A 21,529-nucleotide genomic window follows, 5' to 3' on the forward strand; every position below is an offset into this window, starting at 1 on the left:
TCCTTCTGGCTAGAGCACTTGAATAAATAACTGACACTTAATATCTGTCCGGGGACCTCAAATCCTGCAGGCGGTGGAACTGAGGGAATTCTGAGTTTCTGGGCCTCAGCAGTACCGGCCCGGATACTTTAAGTTCTTTAAGCTTGTTTCCATCTTGGTAGGTTGCTAGAAGCATGCAAAAATATTCAAAAGCACCGACACACGTGTGTCTCTAGGCACCTAGAGACATCACACACGGAGAGCCTCATCTTCAGGGGCTCCCGCGGGGCCGGGGCGCGCGGGGCGGAGCAGCCGGAAGTGCCGGCGCGCGCTGTCAGCGACGCCGGAAGTCCCCGGCCGGCCTGGCGGTAACCTTGCGGCCGGGCCTCGGCGGCTGAGGTGTCGTCTGCGTGTCCGAGCGCGGGCCCAGCCAGGCTCGTTAGCTGCAGGGGCGCCGCCGGGGTCGCGCGGGCGGGCGGGCGCCGAGGGCCGCGGGGCGCAGGCGCGCGTCCAGGGCCCCGCAGCCGCCATGTCTCTGGTGGCGGAAGCGTTCGTCTCCCAGATCGCAGGTAGCCCTCGTGGGCGCGGACGGGGCGGGGGCGGCGCGGGGCCGCGGCGGGCGGGGAGCCGCGCGGCGGGGGGAAAGGGCCGGAGTCTCCCGGTAACCGTGGGACGAGGGTCCTGAGCCCGCAGCCCGGGGGGAGGCGGCGGCGGCCGTGCAGGCCGGGCCTCACTTTGCGCTTGAGGAAACTGAGGACGGAAGGCCAAGGTCACCCCGCAGGCACGGAGTCCGGCCCGCTCCCCTCCCGCGGCGCTTTGTTCCGCCGCTCGGCGGTTTGGGGGTTTGCCGGGGAGGCCCCGGGGTTGGGAGCCAGGTGGGGGCGTGGTCACAGCGCCGTCGGCCCGCCCCCCACCCCGGGCCTCTGTGGGTGGGGGTGGGGCCGTCTCTGGGGGCGGTGGGCTCCCAGGTTGAAGGTGACCCTCGCCGAGGAGCGTCCCCCCTTGACCTGTTGTTGGCCACCGAAGTTCTTGCTTCTCCAAGCCATGTGCAAAATCCGTAGGGTTCTTGGCTCTCTTCTCAATTTGCATGAAGTTTAAAGAAAGTAAACACCTTTGACCTGATGGTCGAACTGGACTTGTAAATAGATTTATTATATATATTATATATTCTTATTGAGTTTTTTTTTTTTTTTTTTTGGTGGAAGTGATAGGTGGTAGAGAAAGTGAAGGTTTTAGGTTAATGAATGAACGTTAACTCCTGCAGTGTTTTCCATATGAGTATGATAAGGAGACAGTCACTACAATAAACAGGGACATTTGAGATAAAGCAGGGAAATGAAAAGCATAATGTGTTATAACTTTGCCAACTGTATTGAGTTTGCGTGGACATAGATTTCCTTTTTCCTTTAAAATATTCTATGTGAGAAGGGAAAAACTAGAGAGATTGTAAGCTTCATGAAAGCAGGGATGCTTTTTTGTTCTCCGTTGTATCCTAGTACCTGTCGGTTGGTTCTTCATAAATACCCATGACTTGAGTAAGTGAGTGATACTGAGATTTCAAGTGATGGTTATTTCTGTACCTTGCCTTAGCTCTTTGTAGTAATCTATTATAGTAGGAGGAAGCATTTCAAGATAGATAATTCAATAAATAGTATTGGAACAGCTCCTAAGTCAAAATATTGCATGAGTAAATTTTAGATGTATTAAAGATTTAAATGTAACACAAACTAATTTATAATAAAATAATTAGAAGAAAATATCAAGGACAAATGCAGGATATTATTTTAATAATACTGGATAGCAGAAGAGGTTCCTAGGCAAAACACAGAATATATACTCGATAAAGGAAAATATTGGCAGAGTTGGTTGTATAAAAATATTGAAAGCTTTTGATGATAAAAAGACAGGTGAATAGCTGGGTGTGGTGACTCTTGTCTGTAATCACAAACACTTGGGAGGCTGAGACAGGAGGATTGCAGGCTTGAGACTAGCTAGCCTGGGCTTTCTAGGAACATGTTTCAAACAAAACAAACATTAACAACAGGGAAAAAACCACCATAATAAATTTGTACATATTAATAAGAAAACCAATTAGAAAAGAAAACCTTCCAAAAGAAAGGCAAGGAATCTAAATGGTATTTCATAAAAGGAGAAGTACAAGTAGACAGTGGACAGGGGGAAAGCTGTACTCCATGAATAACTGATAAATTTTCTACTTAGGTAGGCAGAAGTGAATATGACACTCTCTAGTATTGGCAGGGGCATAGAGATTAGAGAAACATTCCTTAGTGGGTCTGTAAGTTGGGCTCCCTTTAGGAGTCAAGCACAGTAATATTTACTAAAATGTTATACTTTAACCCAGAAATCATCTGTATGTGGATTTATCTGATAGAAATTTGAGAGCCAATTCTTACAAGAACTATACAGTAATCTTTAGTATAGCATTATTTCTGATAGCAAAAAATAAGAATGTTCCAGATGTTTGTCAGATTTTGATATACCAATCTAAGTTCCATTTCAGTACCTAAAATAAGTGAGTTGTCAGAGAGCTATCTTGACTCCATTATTAACACTGTTCATAATAGCCAAGCCATGGAAGCAAACTAGGTGTGTGTCAGCAGATGAATGGATCAAAAGGATGGGCATATATACAAAATGAATACTATACAGCCTTAACAAGAAGGCAGTTCTTTCATTCATGATGCCATGGATAGAACTAGGGGACCTTAGATTAAGTGACACCAGCTAGGAACAGATCTGGCTTTTGTGTTGAATCTGAACGAAGTTCATCTTACAGAAGCAGAGAGTGGACAGGTGATTGCCAGAGGCTGGGGCAGTGGGTGGTGGTTAGGGAGGAGAGAGGTGGAAAGGAGCGCTGTTGATCAGAGAGCACAACGTTTCATTTAGACTCATGGTTTGTGTTCCTCCATGGTGACCACAGTTGATAGGAACATTGTCTTCCTTAGGTTTCTAACGCCATGGTAGAGGCCATGACAAAACAGCTTGGGCAGGAAGGGGTATTTCAGTTGACAGTTGACAGTCCCTCAGGAAGGGAAGGCAGGGCAGGAAGTCAAGTGCAGACCTGGAGGAAGACCACTGCTTCCAGTAGCTTTCTCAGCCTGTTTCTTCATACAGCCAACCCAGCACCACCTGGCCAGGGGTGGCACATGCCCACAGTGAACTGGGCCCTCCGCATCAGTCATTAATAAAGGAAATGCCCCACGGCCTTGCCCACAGGCCAGTCTGATGGAAGGATTTTTTCAGTTGATTGCCCTCTTTCACAATAGGTCTGAGTTTGTGAAAACTTGACAGAAACCAACCAGCACAAGTGTATGTTTCAAAATAGCCAAAAGAATAGATTTCTAATGTTATCACAAGAAAGTTGTTGATAAGTTGATGATGGACATGTTAAGTAGCTTGACTTAATCTTTACACAGTATGTACCAATGTTAAAAACATCACATTTGTCGTTTCAGAAGGCAAATTTATTTCTGACATGGTGATAAACACTGTAATAGTAGCCATTGGAAAGCAGAGGCAGGAGGATTGCCAGTTCCAGGCTAATCTGGACTGTATAGAGAGATCCTGCCTTTAGTAGAGGAAAAAGGAATAAAGAAAATTTATAAAAAGCAGTGGATATACTTGTATGTTTACAGATACTAAAACTGAAGAAATGCTATGTATATTAGCTTGCAGGCTAGAATTAATATATTAAGTAAAAAGTTACAGCATGATATATATTCTGTATACACACATATATGCTTACATAAGCAAAGAAAAACTTGTTAGAAGGGTTCACAAATTCTCCTTAGGAGTTTCAAGTAAGTATAAAATGTTGCTAGAGGGTGGAGGACTGTGTTTCTGAATTGTTTGAATTACTATAGTGAGCCAACTTGACTTCTGTAATTTAAGTGATTATAAATTTTTAAGTTAAAAGATTATACTTAGTTGAGAACTGAAAAGAAAATAATCTGACTTTGACCTTGACCTCTAAGTGATTTATAAGTGTAACTCAGACCAACAACTATCCGCAGTGTTTTGTTTCTGGTTAATTTAGCATTCTTGGAAGAGGGTAACCTGTGGGGTAGAGATATATTTACAAAGTCCTGTTATAACAATAAATAATTATCAATTTTTTTGTAATTGAGAACTCTTTAAGTTTTAATATAAATGATAGTTTGGTTATACTTCCAGTGAACATGAGCTAGCACACTTTTTTGGTATTTCTTTTAGAAACATTTAAGGCCTCTGGTATCTGTCTGTGACATTTCTGCAGTGCCTTCCCTGAGAGACTGATTTGTAAAGGACATGTTTTTGTAGGCTGCTGTAGTGTGGATCTGGAGTGTTCCCCGAAGACTCACGTTTTCTAAAGTTTTGATCCTCTCTGTGGCATTGGGAACTGGTAGAAACTAAGAGGTGAGGATTGTGAGACCTTGGTCACTTGCTGTGTGTCCTCACCTTGAAGTGAACAGCTTTGTTGTGATGTACCTGCTTCCCCACAGGTCCAAAGCACTGATCACTTTTGTCTTTTCCTAGAAGTGTTTCTCTCTTGCTCACAGTTTCCCATTCTTATTCCTTAGTGTGGCTTTCTCTGTCTCCACAACTCTTAACTTGTTTTTCAAGATTTTGTTAATTCTTAATTAGCTTATTGTATTAGTCTTTGAATTAGCTATTTTTTGGGATTCCAATATCTCTTGACTCCTTCTAAAATAATCTGTATATTACAAGTCTCAGTGGGATTGTTGTCTTTTTAAGTTTTATTTTCTTAAAATATTAGTGCAACTTCTCTTGTTTCAACACCTTCCTTGGTTTTCCCAGTGTCAGTAGGGTTGAGTGGCTTCAAAACCTCCCTACACCTAAGTCCAAGCCTGTCTCTCTAGCTTCATCTCTTGTCGCTCGCTTCCCTCAACCTCAGCCTTTCTAAACTGTTTGTAATGTCCATCTTTAGCACATGCTGTTGTCTGCTTGAAGTGTCCACTTAAACAACTCCTGTTTCTTCTCAAGACTGAACACCATTTGAATGTGTAAGTGCCTCCGACATTTTTTTCCTTGTCAAATGAGATTTTTAAAAATATAATAATAATAGTAATGATACATGGTCATTATAGAGAATGAAAGTAATCCAGAGAACTATAAGGAATAAAGTGAAAATCACTTGACAACCTACTGCCAGGATTAAGACTTTAAAATCCTATCTCATATTCAGATCTTTGGTGAGCAAATCTATCATTTATTTCCCCTAAATTAAAATACAGACATAGATAATATAGAGGGTACATTTCTTTTGTCATATAGAATGGATCTCCTCTTATGTCTATGATGAAATTATATGCTGTCATATTTGAATAGCTATGTAGTATTTCATTATAGTAAAGAAACCATAATTTACTTGTGAGATCATTTTTTTGTTTGTTTTTTGATTTTTGTTTTTCAATACAGGGTTTCTCTGTGTAGCTCTGGCTATCCTGCAACAACACTCTTTGTAGATCAGGCTGGCCTTGAACTCACAGAGCTCTGCCTGCCTCTGCCTCCCAAGTTCTAGGATTAAAGGCATGGGCCACCACTACTTGGCCATTGTGAAATCATATTCTGATGGGTTTTTAGTTTAGTTTAGTTTTGTTTTGTTTTTGTGAGACAGGGTCTCACTATGTAGCCTTGCCAGGTTGGCCTGGATCTTACTATGTAGACCAGGCTGGCCTCAGTCTCGTAGAGCTGCCTCTGCCTCTGCCTCCTGAGTGCTGGGGCCTTGACGTTATTATATCAGTCAGTATACATGAAAGATGGTGGCAGTAGGAGCCCTGTGTCTACACAGGAACCCTCAAACCAGCTCATGCTCCTGTTGTGTGTCTGACCCAGCAAATTGAACATGTGAAAAGCAGATAGTCAGGAACAGGGGCTCTAGGGAGAAGAGAAAGCATTTTGGGACCAGTGCTGTTTGGAATGTGTATCTCAGGCAAGACTTAGTCCCTCTTTTAAAGGGCTTTTAAGTTTTTAAGCCAGACTACCCATTATAATCTCTTTTTTAAAAATGATCTGATTATGAATTTTCATTGTATCAGTTGAATTCCTTCACAGCAGCACCTCCATTAGTATTAGAATAACCAGGTGGAGGTGTTTTGTGGGCCTCATGATGGCTGTTGTCTTGTTTTGTATTCCTACCACTTAGTGTGCAATAGTCTGGCCATTCGTATTAGCTGGAGAGTAGACGGGATTCGGCAAGTCAGTTTGGTCATGTTGAGGTGTTATTGTGTAAGTCTGGCCGTCCATATTAGCTAGAGAGTAGACGGGATTCGGCAAGTCAGTTTGGTCACGTTGAGGTGTTACTGTGTAATAGTCTGGCCGTCCATATTAGCTAGAGAGTAGACAGGGGATTCGGCAAGTCAGTTTGGTCACGTTGATGTGTGCCAAAGCCATTGAAGGAATATATGATTTTTCTCTTTGCTATGGTGCTTGCATTTGTGTTTGTGGGTTTTTTTTGGGGGGGATAAATTTCTTAAAATGGGAAGAGCATTTTCATTTTCAAGGCCCTGTATTTGATGTTCTGCACTACCAAAAAAGTAGGGTGGGTTCTTTGCTGGTTTGCTTGTTTGTTTTTGGTGTGAAGGGGCAGTAGTGCTACTGTTCACAAGGCCGTATTGACTCTCAAAGTATTTAATGATGAAAACTACAACAGATAATTGAAGAAATGCACTAATTTAAAAAATGTGCAGAGCACAATACATTCAGTTCTTTTGCTCTTGAAGATAAAATATTTTCTTAGTTGTTTTTAACGTGGTGTTCTGAGGATTTCCTAGTATTGAGAAAGGCACTAAAGAATTACTGAGAAATTATTGAACTGGCCGTCGCATTTCAGATAATCTTTTTTTTTTTTTCATTATCAGTCATATGGATAGTATTATATTATGGAACTTATGTTGGTGATGTGAAGTTGATATTGAAGGGGCAGGTGGTAACACCAAATAGACAGATAAGGTTATACTTTAGATGAGAGGCAATGTATAGTTGATTGACAGGAGGATGACCTCTTATTTGGTTTTACTGTATTCATGAATTTATTGCAAACCAGATTGTTAAAGGCAATGCTTTGCTCCCTTTGAAAACTTTAATATGTTGCTAAGATTCTTTGAAAGACATGTTTACTGAAATAGTCCACAATTGAGCTATAATGTGAATTTTAATTTTCTTGTAAGTTCTTACAATTTGATACTCTTAAATAACATCTTCTCTCTTTGAGATGTATGTGGGATGGAACGCAGTGCCTTGAGTATGTTAGACAAATACTCTGCCACTCAGCAATACCCACAGCTCCATGATTTTTAATGACTTAGCTTAAAAGATTTTGGTGATGGGTACCCTGTAAAATATGTCAGTATTATCTCTGTGAAGGCTTTTGAGTTATTAATATTAGCTTAAGCTTTCCATATTTGAGTGGAAATTAAAAGAAAACATCAAATCTCTTAACATTTTTCAAACATTTAAAAAATATCTTGAGAAGTAGTTATTAGATAGACTGAAGATAATCAAATAGATGTTGAAAATTCAGACTTTCATTTTTTTTAAAGACAGAAATTATAATATTCAGTAAATTTAGCTAAACTCATTTACATGTGGAGAAGTATTCGCCTTGCCAGTAAGAAAAATGAATGCTTTAATTTTTTATTGCTTTGTAAATGACCCTCTATTCTTGAACTCTTTTCTTATTTTTGTATAGTCTATAAATGAATCATGGTTTTGAACTTTTTTACATCAGTAATAAAAATGAAATTTGATGGGCTAGTAATGAAGGTTCTTTTCATAAAAACAATCATTTTGTCATGACAATTTCCATTAACTGTAACTGTGTTAGCAAAATAGAAGCCATAAAATTCATTTCATTGTGTGTTTTTGTGCTAATTGCATATTTTTATCACTAAGAACTTTTCTAAACCACAGAAATTTCTTTATAACTTAGTTTGCCCTTGGATTAATAAAAAGATATCCGGTATATATTTATCCTATTGAATACTACATTCTTCGTCATAATAGAATTTTCACATATGTTTCATTATCTGGTCAGCCTAAGCATTGACTAGAACTTTATGTAAATAAATTTTTCATCTATTGAGCATTAAGAGGCCATCATTACTGGCCATTTGTTAGTTTCCTTTGCTTATCAGTCTTTATGGTAAATGAAAATGTTGGGGGATGGGAACATAGCCCAGTAGAATACTTGCCTAGCATGCTTTCCTAGCACGCTGAGGCCCTGGTTTCAGTCCTCAGTACCACAAAAACAAAAAACAGGCAAACAGAAGCTATGGACATCTTTAACTGTAAGTAATGTTTCTGACTTGCCTGTTTTATTCATTTAAGGATTGTTATGTTTTCATTGTTTTTACCATTACCATTTATCAGTTTAAGACACTGATTTGGCTAGTGATGAGAACTAGTTATAATATGTTAACTGTTTCACTGGTAATTGCTTTTTTTGTTCTTAAGTTGGAATGACGAATGACTCTGTATGTATTTTCCTCTGTATTAGGGTTCTCCAGTGGAGGAAAGTCAATAGGGCACAGGTATAGGCATGAACAGGTGAGAGGGGCTTTCTTGGAGGAGTTGGCTCATTGGCTTATGCAGGATGAGATGCTCCATACAGGCTGACTGTAACCTGGAGATGGGTTGCTGTTAAGTGGGCTCAGTCCAGATCTGAGGTTCTCACAATCAGGGAAGCTGATACTTCAGTCTAAGAGTCAAGGTCTGAGAGAACCCAGGGAGTGACTGATGTTAAGTCTCAAGAGTCCAAAGATTGTAGTTCTGGTGTCCCGGGTAGGAACGAGGACTCTGCTCAGGGAGGAAAGGAAGCAAGAGAAGGAAGAGGGAGGAAGGGAGCACGATCTCCTCTTGTGCATTATTATTTATTTTTGGTGGTAGGGGAATGTTTGTTTCCTCTTACACTTTGTAGTCCATCATCGGGGAAGTGAAGGGAAGAAGTCAGGATAGGAAGGAGACAGGGACTGATGCAGAGGTCTTGGAAGAATGCTGCTTACTGGCTTGTGACCTGAACCCATGGGAATAAGGGTCCCTAATGGGCAGGTGTTGATGGGGAGGACCAGGAATGAGAAGATGACAGAAAGCTGGGTCCAGGAGGTCTTGATAAACTGGTAGCTTATGCAGTTTTATTAAAAGTATAGTATCTTTTTGGTTTTTTGAGACAGGGTTTCTCTGTGTAGCTTTGGGCCTTTCCTGGATCTCGCTCTGTAGATCAGGCTGGCCTCGAACTCAGAAAGATCTGCCTGCCTCTGCCTCCCAAGTGCTGGGATTAAAGGCATGCGCCACCACCGCCTGGCAAAAGTATAGTATCTTATATGCTGTTTGTAGGGGAGAAGAGGACCAAAGTCAGCAGAAAGCTAAATCAAACAATGTTGGCTAGGAGAACATAGGATACTTAAGACACAACTGCCTTAGTGCTGATAACCACACCCTTCAGTGGGGAAAACCAGATTCCCAGGAACTGAAACCCTAACTCTTTCTAGGCCAGTGGTTCTCAACCAATGGCTTGTGACCCCTTTGGGGGTTGAATGACCCTTTCACAAGGTTCACATATCAGATAACCTGCATTTTTACAGATATTTACATTACAATTCACAATAGTAGCAAAATGACAGTTATGAAGTAGTAGTGAAAATAATTTTATGGTTGGGGGGGGTTTACCACAACTTGAGGAACTATATTAAAAAGTTGCAGAATTAGGAAAGTTGATAACTACTGGTCTAGGCCATGGCCCTAGCCTGAGACCAGCCCTTGCCAAGTCTGCCCCTGGGCAAGGACACAGAGCTAAAGTTCTATTTATTCTTTCATCAGGGCCTCTGAAAAAGCCTTGGATTGGCCTGGCTTCCAACAGGCTTGTTCCTCATGGCTTACTCAACCAGCTTTCTGATACAACCCAGGACCACCTGCTCAGGGATGGTACCGCCCACATTGGGCTTGGCCTTCATATCAAATTTTTATTTGCTTTTGCTTCTTAGCTGATTAGGAGAAGCACTTCTTTACCACTCTCTTCTGTAAACATCCTCACAGACAGACCCACAAATAGCACCTTGATAGTTCTCTGAATAGTCCTTGATATGTACAAGTTGACACCTAAAATTAAATCACTGTACTCCCCTAAAATATTTCTCCATCTTGCCATGTGTTTGTGTAAAGAAATCATAGAGTACAGATTAAAGACAGATACTTATATTTCAGTTTACTGTTTTAGATGATCTTTGCACCATAGGTAATCGACTTTATTGGTCTGCCTGTAGAAAAAGATGTGGTAAGATTTGAGTTATGTTAGATGAATTGAATTAATCAGTTGGAGTCTATTTGTTTTTCTTTTTGAATAATGTAGCAACTGCTGAGCAGATCAGCTGTGTGCGCGCGCGCTTGTGTGGTCGGTCTAGATTTCTGTTGTCTTCACTGGTTGCTGTTCACCTTATTCACTGAGTCAGAGCTTCCGTCAGTCTAACCCAAACCTCATGAGTAATGGCTAGTCTGGATAGCCAGCATGCTCTAGGGATTCCTGTCTGTGCCTCTCATGTGATGGGAACTAGGATTCTTAATATAACTCATCTAATTTTATTCTTTCAACAGTCTTAGAAGACATTTACTATTTCCCCTTTTACAGTAAGATAATGAGGTCAGAAAAGGTTAAGCAACTTGGCCAAGGTTACTCAGTTGATAAATTGTAAAATTGGGAGAATCTACATGATTTGAGGCCTTAACTTTTTCTTTACACCACCTGTTTTCACTTACTGTGCTGTAAATGGTTGCTATCCCCCTTTATTTCCTTTCCTTCCATGTTACCCATTCAGTAAAATTAGATTCTGAAGTACAATGACAATTTTATATTCATCTTTTTCTTATTAATTTATGTGTTTTAGGCATTTAATAGCTCGTTTGTTCATTTAAATGGCTTTAATAATATTTTTGAGGGGAATCTTAGGATTACAATATATCACCAAAGTATGTTTTAATGTGCATATATCCACAAATACTTAACTTGAGTAAACAGTAAGATGGCCAAAAACTTTTTGAATTGATCTGCATAGATCCTCAATATCACCTTAGCTGAGCTAAATGAATGAAAGAGATGGAAAGAATGTAATCTCTTTTTAAGTGTCATTTGTGTCTCTAGGACATTGTTTTTATGTGTGTATTATAATAAGTGAACAAAAATTGATTGTAGATTTGCTAAATGTACTTTCTGAAATGAATGCTTGTACAGTATATGTATTCACACACCACAAGCAACAAAGGCTCTGATATCAATCAATAGATTTCTTCTTCCTAATGACTTAAGATAATTTGTAACGAAGAAAGGGCCACAAAATTTTTTTTTTTTTTTTTTTTTTTTTTTTTTTTTTTTTTTTTTTTTGAGACAGGATCTCATATAGTCTGGGCTGGTCTTGAACTTGCTGTGTAGCCAAGGATGGCTTTGAACTTCTGATGCTGCTGCTCTCACCTCCTGACTGCTGAGATTATAGGCCTGTGCCATAGTACCTGGTTTATAGGGTATTAGAGATTGAGCCTAGATCTTTGTGCATGTTAGGCAAGCAATCTATACTGAGGCACATTGGAAGCTCTGCAGAACCCTTATTGAGTCCTTATGAATCTGTTAGTCTTTAATCTTTGTATATGCACATTCTTGCTTTAAATTCTAAATTACTTAACCACTGTGCTACATAATACCACCTACCTGTATTTTAGGTTTATGAAAATGACAACATGAATTCTGCACTTCTCCCTTTTAATAAAAAAACATGAGCCATTTTCTAGTATGAACTGATTTCTCAAACTGTTGAGGTGCTGGGAGAATTTTTTTAAAAAAGATTTTGTAGACTAATTTCTAAACAGTCTTATTAAATAAGAAACATAGAGCCAAATACAGAGATAATAGCCAAAGAGATCAGAGAACTAGCGAAGAGCCACGACTACCTTATCTTACCACCTCGCCACTGTAGCTTCCCCAGAGAGAGTTTCTTCCTGTCTAACTTGTGTTTTTATTGCCTTCCTGTTCTGCCTTCTCATTGGCTCTAAGCCCAGCCACATGACTTCCTTGTCACTGCCCGTCTATACAAACCTCCAGGTCTCTATGGCTGGTACTGGGTTTAAAGGCGTGTGTCACCACGCTTGGCTGTGTCCTTGACCCCACAGAGACTCCGCCTGTCCATGTGATCGGATTAAGGACGTGTGCTACCACCACCTGAATCCTGTTTATGGCTATGTGACCTCCCTATGTGACCTCTGATCTCCAGGCAAACTTTATTTATTAACATACAAGTAAAATCACATTTCAGCACAATTAAAATATCACCACAAGATTTATTTTTATTTTTAATTGTGTGTGTCTGTGGTGGTATATGCATGTGAGTGCAGGTGCCTTTGGAGGCCAAAAGAGGTCATTGGATTCCTTGGAGCTGGAGTTACAGGTGAGTGTATGCTTCCCAGCGTAGGTAATGGGATCTGAATGTGGGTCCTCTGCAAGAGCAGTGTGTGCTCTTAACTGTTGAACCATCTCTCCATCCCTGGAAGAATGGTTTTAAACTCCTGTTTTGGGAAGAGTCATTCCTTAACACATTTGTTGTCAAGTCTTTAAACATCCTCCCTTCACCTGTACCTTGGGGACATTATTTAATCATCCTGTGATTATTAGCTGGGGTTTGTCGTTGCCTTCTTTTCTATAGCTCGTAGGTTGAATTAATGTTGAATTTAATGCCTAATACGGCATTCCTTAAATCCCCATTTTGATAGTCTTATATCATATTTTAAGTCTAATTATCTTTTATTTTAATTAAGAGATTTTCTATTCATTTTACATATCAACCACAGATTCCCCTGTCCTCCCACCCCCCAGCCTTCCTCTCCAACCTACCCTCCATTCCCACCTCCTCCAAGGCAAGGTCTCCCATGGGGAGTCATCAGAGCCTGGTACATTCAGTTGAGGCAGGTCCAAGCTCCTCCTCCCTGCACCAAGGCTGCCCAAAGTGTCTTACCATAGGCACTAAGTTCCAAAAAGCTGGCTCATGCACTAGGGACAGGTCCTGGTCCCACTTCCTGGGAGCCCCCTAAACAATTCAAGCTAAACAACTGTCTCGCTTATCCAGAGGGCCTAGTTCAGTGCGATGGGGCTCCTCAGCAAACCCATTTGATTACATTTGTCTGACAGAAGATGGGTTTTAAATGTAGTGTATTTGTTGATATCTCTGAGATCATCAGTCTGGTGTCTATATCAAATTAGCAAATTTATTTCTTGTTTTCTTTGTGTGTTGTACAGTAACTTTTGATTAAGATCTGCCAAGTGCTTGTTTGAGCATTTTGTTACATTTGTATTTACACCTTTGGCAGAAAGTCATTTGAATTTGGAGATAGACTGCACATGTGTCTTATTCCATTTCTGTAACACTGTCTCTAAATAGTGTTGCTGAGCTGAAGATATGACATCTATGAGCTTTTGGAATATAGTCGCCTAAGGATAAACTGAGTTTGACTTCATTAGTGTACAAATGATAGGTTTGTGTAGAGTTATTATAGCATTAATCAATTTGATGGATTGGAAAAATGACAGAATTGAAGCAGCGTGTAATATTAGTGCCTATTATTCTACAAATTATGTCTTCACCTACGTTCATATGCCAGAGGAGTCATGTTGTGCATTAGAAATGCAGAATTTAAGAAAAGAGAGACCAGCAACAGTGGGCACCTCTTTTCATGGCCTGTCTCTTGTCCTCTTAGATTAGATCAAGAAATGGACCTTGGAATCTAGACTTCTTTATTGGGTCACCACTTTGGTAGTGTGAAGTAACCCTGAATGAATGGGATGGAAGAGTCATCTGCCACCAGAATGACTTATCACTTAACTTGACATTGAGGACACTGCAAGTAATATGTAAATTCTCTAAGGGACCTACTGATATACATATGTGGATTTATTTGCTACCAATCAAATCATTTCAATAGTATTATAATTGACTGCTAGTAAAGAATATTGATTTTTATGATTATATTTATTGATAAGGCTTGAGGATAGCTTAAATACAAACAAATATTTATGTTTGGTGTTGTTAGTTTATGCTTTAAAAAATTTAAGAGCTGTCTTTTTAATTTAATTTAATTTTTAAAACTTAAAAAAGTTTTGTTTTTATTGAGACAGTGTCTGTTTGTTGCTTATGCTCACATGGTACTTATGATACCCCTGCCTCGGCCTCACATGTGCTGTAATCAGAGGGTGGGCCACCTGCCTGTGCATGTTCCTTTGTAATTTGTTTTGTCTTCTTCAACATAAATACATGCAAGAATAGAGAAAGGTCTGTTGCTGGAGGGCTTCTCTCCAGGTTCCCCAAGCCCCGCAGTCCCACAATCCACTTATAAAATAATCACTCAGACGCTTATATCACTTATAAACTGTATGGCCGTGGCAGGCTTCTTGCTAACTGTTCTTTTATCTTAAATTAACCCATTTTTATAAATCTATACCTTGCCACGTGGCTGGTGGCTTACCAGAGTCTTCACATGATGTTTGTCCTGGCGGTGGCTGCAGTGTCTCTCTGCCTCAGCCTTCTGCTTCCCAGAATTCTCCTCTCTCCTTGTCCCACCTACTTCCTGCCTGGCCACTGGCCAACCAGTGTTTTATTTATTAACCAATCAGAGCAATTTGACATATAGACCGTCCCACAGCAAAGGTCCATTTTAAGTTTAAGAACTCAGTTGTATAAAAATACTTGTCTTTATCCCCTAAAGACTGAAATTAGAGGTGCCTTTTTTTTTTTTTTTTTTTTGCTTTTGGTAAAGGAACACACTAAGTAAGAAATTATCAGGGTACTGACTAGGGCAAAATAGTAAGTTGGTAAATGAATGACAACCTACCTTCTCAATAACAATTGGGATAGGCGCTTAGAGTGCTCTGACTTATTTCTAGTTATTTTTTTATATTTACAAAATAGGAATATAATTCTTTATAAAAATAATAAAATTGAAGGAAGTTTACCTGAATACTGTTAAATTGCAATTCTATTGTTTTGAATTTAGATTTCTTTATTACATAGATGAGTTTTGCCTTTATGTATGTCTGTGTACTATGTATGTGCCTGGTGCCTAAAGAGGTCAGAAGAGGGTATCAACTCCCTTGGAGCTAGAGTTGCAAGCCATGATTGTGAACCACCATGTGGGTGCTGGAAACTGAACCCTGGTCCTCTACAAGAGTAACAAAAGCTCTAACCACCGGGCTATCTCTTTTAGTTCCCAGTAATTCTAATTTTTAAAATGTAAATTAGAGTAGACCACCAAGAGTGTCTTTTTTTTAGCATGAAAAAGTTGAAATAGTTTTTTTAATCTTAGAAAAATTATATCCCAGTTTTATTTAGAGGGTGTGCGTGTATGCATGTACATTCATGCCATAACATGTGGAGGGATCAGAAAGTACCCATGGGAGTTGGTTTTCTCCTTACACAATATGTGTCCTGGTTATTGGCTTTAGGTAATCTTTTACCTACTGAACCATATAGTAGTTTCTTTTCTTAGAATGAATTAATTTTTCCACAAGCAGGCAGTAGTTTTTGTATGCAAGTGTGTACCACATGTGTGCATGCACATGTGTACACATGGAGGTCAGTGGTTGATATCAGTTACTTTCTACCTTATTTTTGAGACAGGTCTCTCACTGAACCTGGAGCTCGTTGATTTCGCTCATTGACCTGCCAGCAAGCCCCAGAGATCTCCTCTTTGCCTTTCCATCATTAGGATTCCAAGCATGTGCTGAAGATTCAAATTTTTTCAATGGTTCTGGGTATCAAACACTTTACCAACTGAGCCATTTTCTCTAGCTGCCAAAGTAGATAGTTTTACTTTGGAATTCTTACAACAAATACATTAGCTTGAAATGGTAATTAGACAACAAATTAAGACTTAATAAATTCAAATGTACTATTTTGGCATGTATTATTACAACTGCTGTGATTTGTTTTGATGCAGTTGAGAATCTAAGATTTTAACAAATAACTTCAGAGCTACAGAAAAACATTTGTATCTAAGAATTTATTTGTAGGAAATGAGAGATACAATATTGACCTCACAGTATGATAGGGTAGAAAATTATGACATAAGACAAATACAAACTTTATGGACAGTACATATAAAAGAGAAATAATGTGACAAACTTGGCTCTGAAGATATTTAATTGGGGTTTTGACAATAAAAAGAAATATTGAAGGGAAACTATTTGAGTAAATTTATAAAAGCAAGTGTTAAGTGTTCAGGGAAAATTTGACATATTCAAGTTAGACAGAAGGAGCTTGGTGTTAAGTAAGCAAGTAGACAAGTAGACAGGAACTCCGATTCCCTACTAATTTATATATGTTCCTCAGCCTTTTCTTGGTCTAAAAAACTGATTTTTACCATGAAAGAGAAGGACTCTTTGTTCAGGAGCACATGAATCTCTATGGGTTCACCATAGAACCCATATGGTATTGTAGTTGTACATGTCTCTCCCACCCACCAGTTCCCAAATAACCACTTAGAGGCTTAATATTACTTACAAATGCATGGCCAATAGCTCAGGCTTGTTATTAGCTAACTCTTACACTTAAATTAGCACATATTTCTTATCTATGCTTCATATATATACATTCTGCTCCCTTGTTGACTGCTTCCTTGGTGGCTGGCTGGCAGCTCCTCTGACTCTGGCTCTTCCTCCTCCCAGAGTCTTCTGTGTCTGGGTGTCCTGCCTATACTTCCTGCCTGGCTACTGGCCTGTCAGCTTTTTGTTAACCAATGAGAGTAATACATATTCACAGTGTACGCAAGGATTACTCTTACAGCAGTAGTTATTTAGAACAATAGTCTGCCATGTGGGGTTAGAGTGTATATTTTATGCTATGCTTGACAGTCTGATATGCAGAATGAAATACCTGTAAATTAGCTGTGCATGTCTTACCCAGATATAAACCCTAAAACTTAAAATTTCTATTTGATACTTTACACTAACTACACAGTTTTCATTGGTGTCTTTGTTGCTGTGATTAATTCCTGTGAAAAAACAAAGCAGAAAGGATTTATTTATGGTTTCAGAGGTTTCCATTCCTGGTGGGCTGGCCCCATTGCTTTGGGCCTGAGGCAAGGCAGTCAGTCATCTTAGAGAATGTAAGGCAGAGTGGTCTACTCATTCTCTGGTGGCCAGGTAGTAGGGTAACGATGGACTGGATCAGGAAGGATGGGCCTTCAAAGGCATATCCCCAGTGATGTACTTCCTCTAACCAGGCCATGCCTCCTAAAGTTTGTAGGATTTCCTAGAGTAGCTTCAGCTGGCCACCAAGCCTTTTATAAAACACATGAGCTTGTGTGGGGCATTTCATGTTCAAATCGTAGTAATCAGATATTAATGTTATACTTCTCTAAGCTGCATAGTTAAGGCCCAAACTCTAACATGCTGTCTCACTGTTAATGCTTTCTGCGTCCTGTGACTTTAACCCAGAGTTCATCATTTTAAAATCTCACATCCCTTTTAATGCAGTATTCAGGATGCAGGTCCAAATAGATTTAACAATCATGGTTGTTGATTTCTTTAATAGGTATCAGATACATAAAAAATTTATGCTAGAATTGAAAGTAGGAAGATTTAAAAAAGTAAGTTGAAATCGGAGATCTACTTGTTTTCAGGCAACTGTTTAATAAGTTAGATTTGTGTGGTCTTGAAGTTGTCTGGGTAAAGTTTTTTTTTTTTAATGTTTTTCTACGTGGTGTAGTTTTCTTATCTTCCCTGCAGCACTGTTAGCATATAATGATATAGAGTAATAATAAAAGAAGTGCTAATAAGACCCAACCTTATCCAGCCAGCATTTCCTATGCTAGGGTCTAAGGATGGCCTCAATCCTAGATTCACAGTTTATTTTCTGCTTGGAGATATAACTAAAAACTCAGATTGTAAAAATATCAACTGTGATAAGTGGTGTAAAGGGTGTCTGTGTAAGGGAGCATTTGAGCAATTTAGGGAGATCAATAAAGACTTCCTGGGGATAAGTTCATCTTTAACATTTGTAGGGTACAGTGCAAAATGAAAATTTGAGGTTCTTGCTCACAGACTAAAGACTCCAGGACTAGGACAGCAGAACACTTAAGTAGGTCCTTCCCGAGTGCTGGCTCTGTTCAGCTGCATGGGTTATATATCCACAAACCAGACTCTCCCTGAACAAGTGATGTCTGAACTGAGCTGTGACGTAAGAGGAGAGAAAGATAATTCTAAGTAGAGGAAAGAGCACAAAAGAGTTCCTGGGCAGGAAAAATGGCGGTGGATTCAGAAACTGGAGGAAGAGCATTATGGATGGAATGCAGGGTGGGAAGGACTCTGGAGAAGGTGTGTGATGGGTAGAAAGAGTGACTTTCCAAAGACCAAGAAGGATCTGGCACATCAAGTTGAGGGTTTGGGTCTTCATTCCAAGTACCACATATAACTCTTGGGATGGTCTAGGCATAAGTAACTTGCACTTTGACAGTATTGAACAACCCTTTCTCCCAACCTCTATTTCTTAACCAACTCCCTTTTAAGAAATTATTTTACGGGGCTGGAGAGATGGCTCAGCAGTTAAGAGCACTGGCTGTTCTTCCAGAGGTCCTGAGTTCAATTCCTAGCAACCACATGGTGGTTCACAACCATCCGTAATGAGATCTGGTGCCCTCTTCTGGCCTGCAAGCATTCATGTAGGCAGAACACTGTATACATAATAAATAAATAATTCTTTAAAAAAAAAAAAAAAGAAACTATTTTAGTTTTACCTTTTCTAGTTATTCTGAGGCTGCTCCTTCTCTAAGGATGTTTAAAATGGCCTTTCCTCTTAGGGAGTGGTTTAGTAGTGGAAATTGAAATAACATAGGGGTAAAGTGATATGAAATATACTATTGGAGGTAGTCTAAAACAACAGAAGTCTAAAGTCAACTGAAGAACAGTTAGTTAAAAACTGAAAGCGTTTTATTGTTTTAAAAATAATTTTAAGAATGCTACAGGTATTATAAGTCTATTGTCATCACTATGCTTTAAAAATGTCCGCCTCCCTTTATTTGATACATAATTTAGGGCAAGTGGGGGAGTGGGTATTGCCTTGCTTGACATTGGGAAAGAGAAAAGTGGAAAAAAGGTTGTCTTTTTGGACTGCCTCTTTAGTCAGGGGTTCACAATAAAAAGCTTTAATTAATGTTATTCATGTCAAGAATAGTCTTTGTATCTTGCCATGTGTGGTGATGATTGTTCATGATTCTTGGGTTTACTTAGATCAGTGCTTCTCAACCTTCCCAATATTGTGACCCTTTAATACAGCTCCTTATGTTGTGATGACCCCCAACCCTAAAATTATTTCGTTGCTACTTCATAACTGTAGTTTTGCTGCTGGTAGGAATCATAATGTAAATATCTGATATGTTCAACCCCAAAGGGGTTGCGACCCACAGGTTGAGAACTGGTGACTTGGATAGACTGGCACCTCCATGGATTGTTAATAGATCTAGCAATGTGCCACCGAAAGTGAGGTTTTCACTTTTGGCACACTTACAGAATAGCGCTAGTGATTTCTTTTCCCACATTATAATTATTTAAACTAGGTCACTTAGACTGTGCTAAAAGGTAAGCCAGGCAGTGGTGGCACACACCTTTAATCCCAGCACTCAACAACAGGCAGAGGCAGGCGGATTTCTGTGAGTTCAAGAGACTCTGGTCTACAGAGTGAGTTCCAAGACAGCCAACCCTGTCTCAAAAAACCAAAAAAAAAAAAAAAAGAAGAAAGAAAATCAGTGGTGTTTGTGTGCTCCGAGATGTTCAGGGTGAGTTAAGCAGCAGGTCATTTTCTGCATACAGTTTCTTACCTGTTGATCCATGACACTAGAATTCCCAGGTGCTAAAATAAAATTGCCACATAGGTTTCATCAGTCTACTTGCCTACTTATTTAAACTGATATGTTCTATTTGTGAAGAAAGTATCAAATGTTTGGTAGAGTTTCTTCCTGGGAATTTATTTTCAATAACTTATGAGTTGAAATATAATTTATATATTGGACCAGGCAAAACATTAACCCCCTCTACCTTAGTTTCCAGCTGTAGGTCTTCATACCAGAGCTTTTGATATTGATAGACAACTTACTTGCAGTCAAGTAGAATGTTAAAAAATTTCTATTGCTTTTATATACTCTATTGGATTAGATCTGGAGAGCCCATCATAGTGGAGGTGATGAATTAACTGTGTGTGTGTGTGTGTGTGTGTGTGTGTGTGTGTGTGTGTGTGTGTTGGTTGAATTTGCATCCAGTGCTTTATGTATGTGAGTGAGCACTCTGTCCCTAAACTACTGGAATTATTGAAGCTTGAATTAATGTTTACATTATAGCTCATATTATAAACCAATAGAGTAGCTTCTCATTTATCAATAAACACTGCAAATACCATATTTTTAATGATAAATTGTTTTGAAAATTTGCAGTCTGTGTCTAGTCTAGAGACAAAATAGCTAAACAAAAATTAAAATTACCAAAATATTTTAGAACACCCCATTACAATAATATTAAGTTGCTTATCCATGTTTAAAGAATGAAAGTATGATAGGTTTTAATTAAATGCTTATTTTCTTTTTTTACTTACAGTGGGTAACAACTATATGCAAGGCATGTATATTATGGCTCACAGAGAGGTATAGGACACATCTATTCTCTCAGGAACTGAGTTTTAATATTTATCTTTTGGAAATTTTATAAATGTTATTTTGGTGCTTTATGTGGTACATATTAAATATTTGGTGATTATGGATCTTATAATAAACAAGTCTCATTGTTTTGTTTAGAGAAGTAAATGGTACAGGTGTGTTGGCCATATAATGTATCCTAAAAAGTTACTTTTGAGTAATTTGCTAATGACAACTTACTTTTGTTGCCTTGGCTTTTAAGAATTGTATTATGTATTTTAATTGGGTTCTCATTGAAATTTTACTTTGTTAAAATGTTTGCAGTAAAAGATATTTAACCTGGCTGTGTGTTGAAGTCCAGTGGCCTTTGCATGTATGCACAATATTGCAGCTAACAGTGTAGAAAACTATTCCTGGTCCATTATTTGCTTAATGATTTCCTAGTATTATCACTAAGTGTCTACTTAATTTTATGTATATTAATTAGGTCAAGTGTAACATTTGCAACTTTTGATATGTTTTTCATTTTGATTCTAAAGTATAAGAACACATTCAAGTGGTTTCTTTTACTTATTGTCTCTTATATTATTCATCTTAAAAATGCATTACATATGTAAATTTCTTTTAAAAATCAACTATAATTATATATTAAAATGATTTGTTGCTGTATCAAAGACTGGATTAGTATAAACACAGAAAACTATCAATTATTAACTACCACAGCCCACTTTCTTGCTAAGAACAGCCATAGTTACTGTATTAGGATTAGTTATTTTGATGTTTTATGTCCTTTACAGAGAAGAATTTGGTAAATGAGATCCTCATAATCCTGTATGTTCTGTTAATGCAACTATTGCTTTTTTTTTTTAATTTTTATTTATTT

General features: G+C 38.9%; 1 protein-coding gene and 1 long non-coding RNA gene across 9 annotated transcripts in view; both read left to right on the forward strand.

The window, feature by feature from the left end:
* The first annotated feature begins 303 nt into the window (after positions 1-303).
* Positions 304-21,529, forward strand: part of Mtx2 (metaxin 2) — a 54,523-nt gene continuing 33,297 nt past the window's right edge. Inside the window, exons 1-3 of one of the 8 annotated variants that reach the window (XM_076569712.1) lie at positions 328-548; positions 4,300-4,395; positions 4,928-5,003. In XM_076569712.1, the coding sequence (XP_076425827.1) occupies positions 5,000-5,003 (4 nt within the window). In that variant the 5' untranslated portion in view covers positions 328-548; positions 4,300-4,395; positions 4,928-4,999. Of the gene's footprint in view, positions 549-608; positions 761-4,299; positions 4,396-4,927; positions 5,004-20,613; positions 20,656-21,529 lie in introns of those variants that run through there. The other 7 variants (XM_076569713.1, XM_076569711.1, XM_042275488.2 and 4 more) reach the window with 7 other exon arrangements.
* Positions 5,010-19,764, forward strand: LOC143272896 (uncharacterized). Its single transcript, XR_013050529.1, has 2 exons — positions 5,010-14,300; positions 14,676-19,764. It is a non-coding gene; the product is annotated as an uncharacterized LOC143272896 (long non-coding RNA).

Source organism: Peromyscus maniculatus, chromosome 4, assembly GCF_049852395.1.
Source record: "Peromyscus maniculatus bairdii isolate BWxNUB_F1_BW_parent chromosome 4, HU_Pman_BW_mat_3.1, whole genome shotgun sequence".
Classification (NCBI taxonomy): domain Eukaryota; kingdom Metazoa; phylum Chordata; class Mammalia; order Rodentia; family Cricetidae; genus Peromyscus; species Peromyscus maniculatus.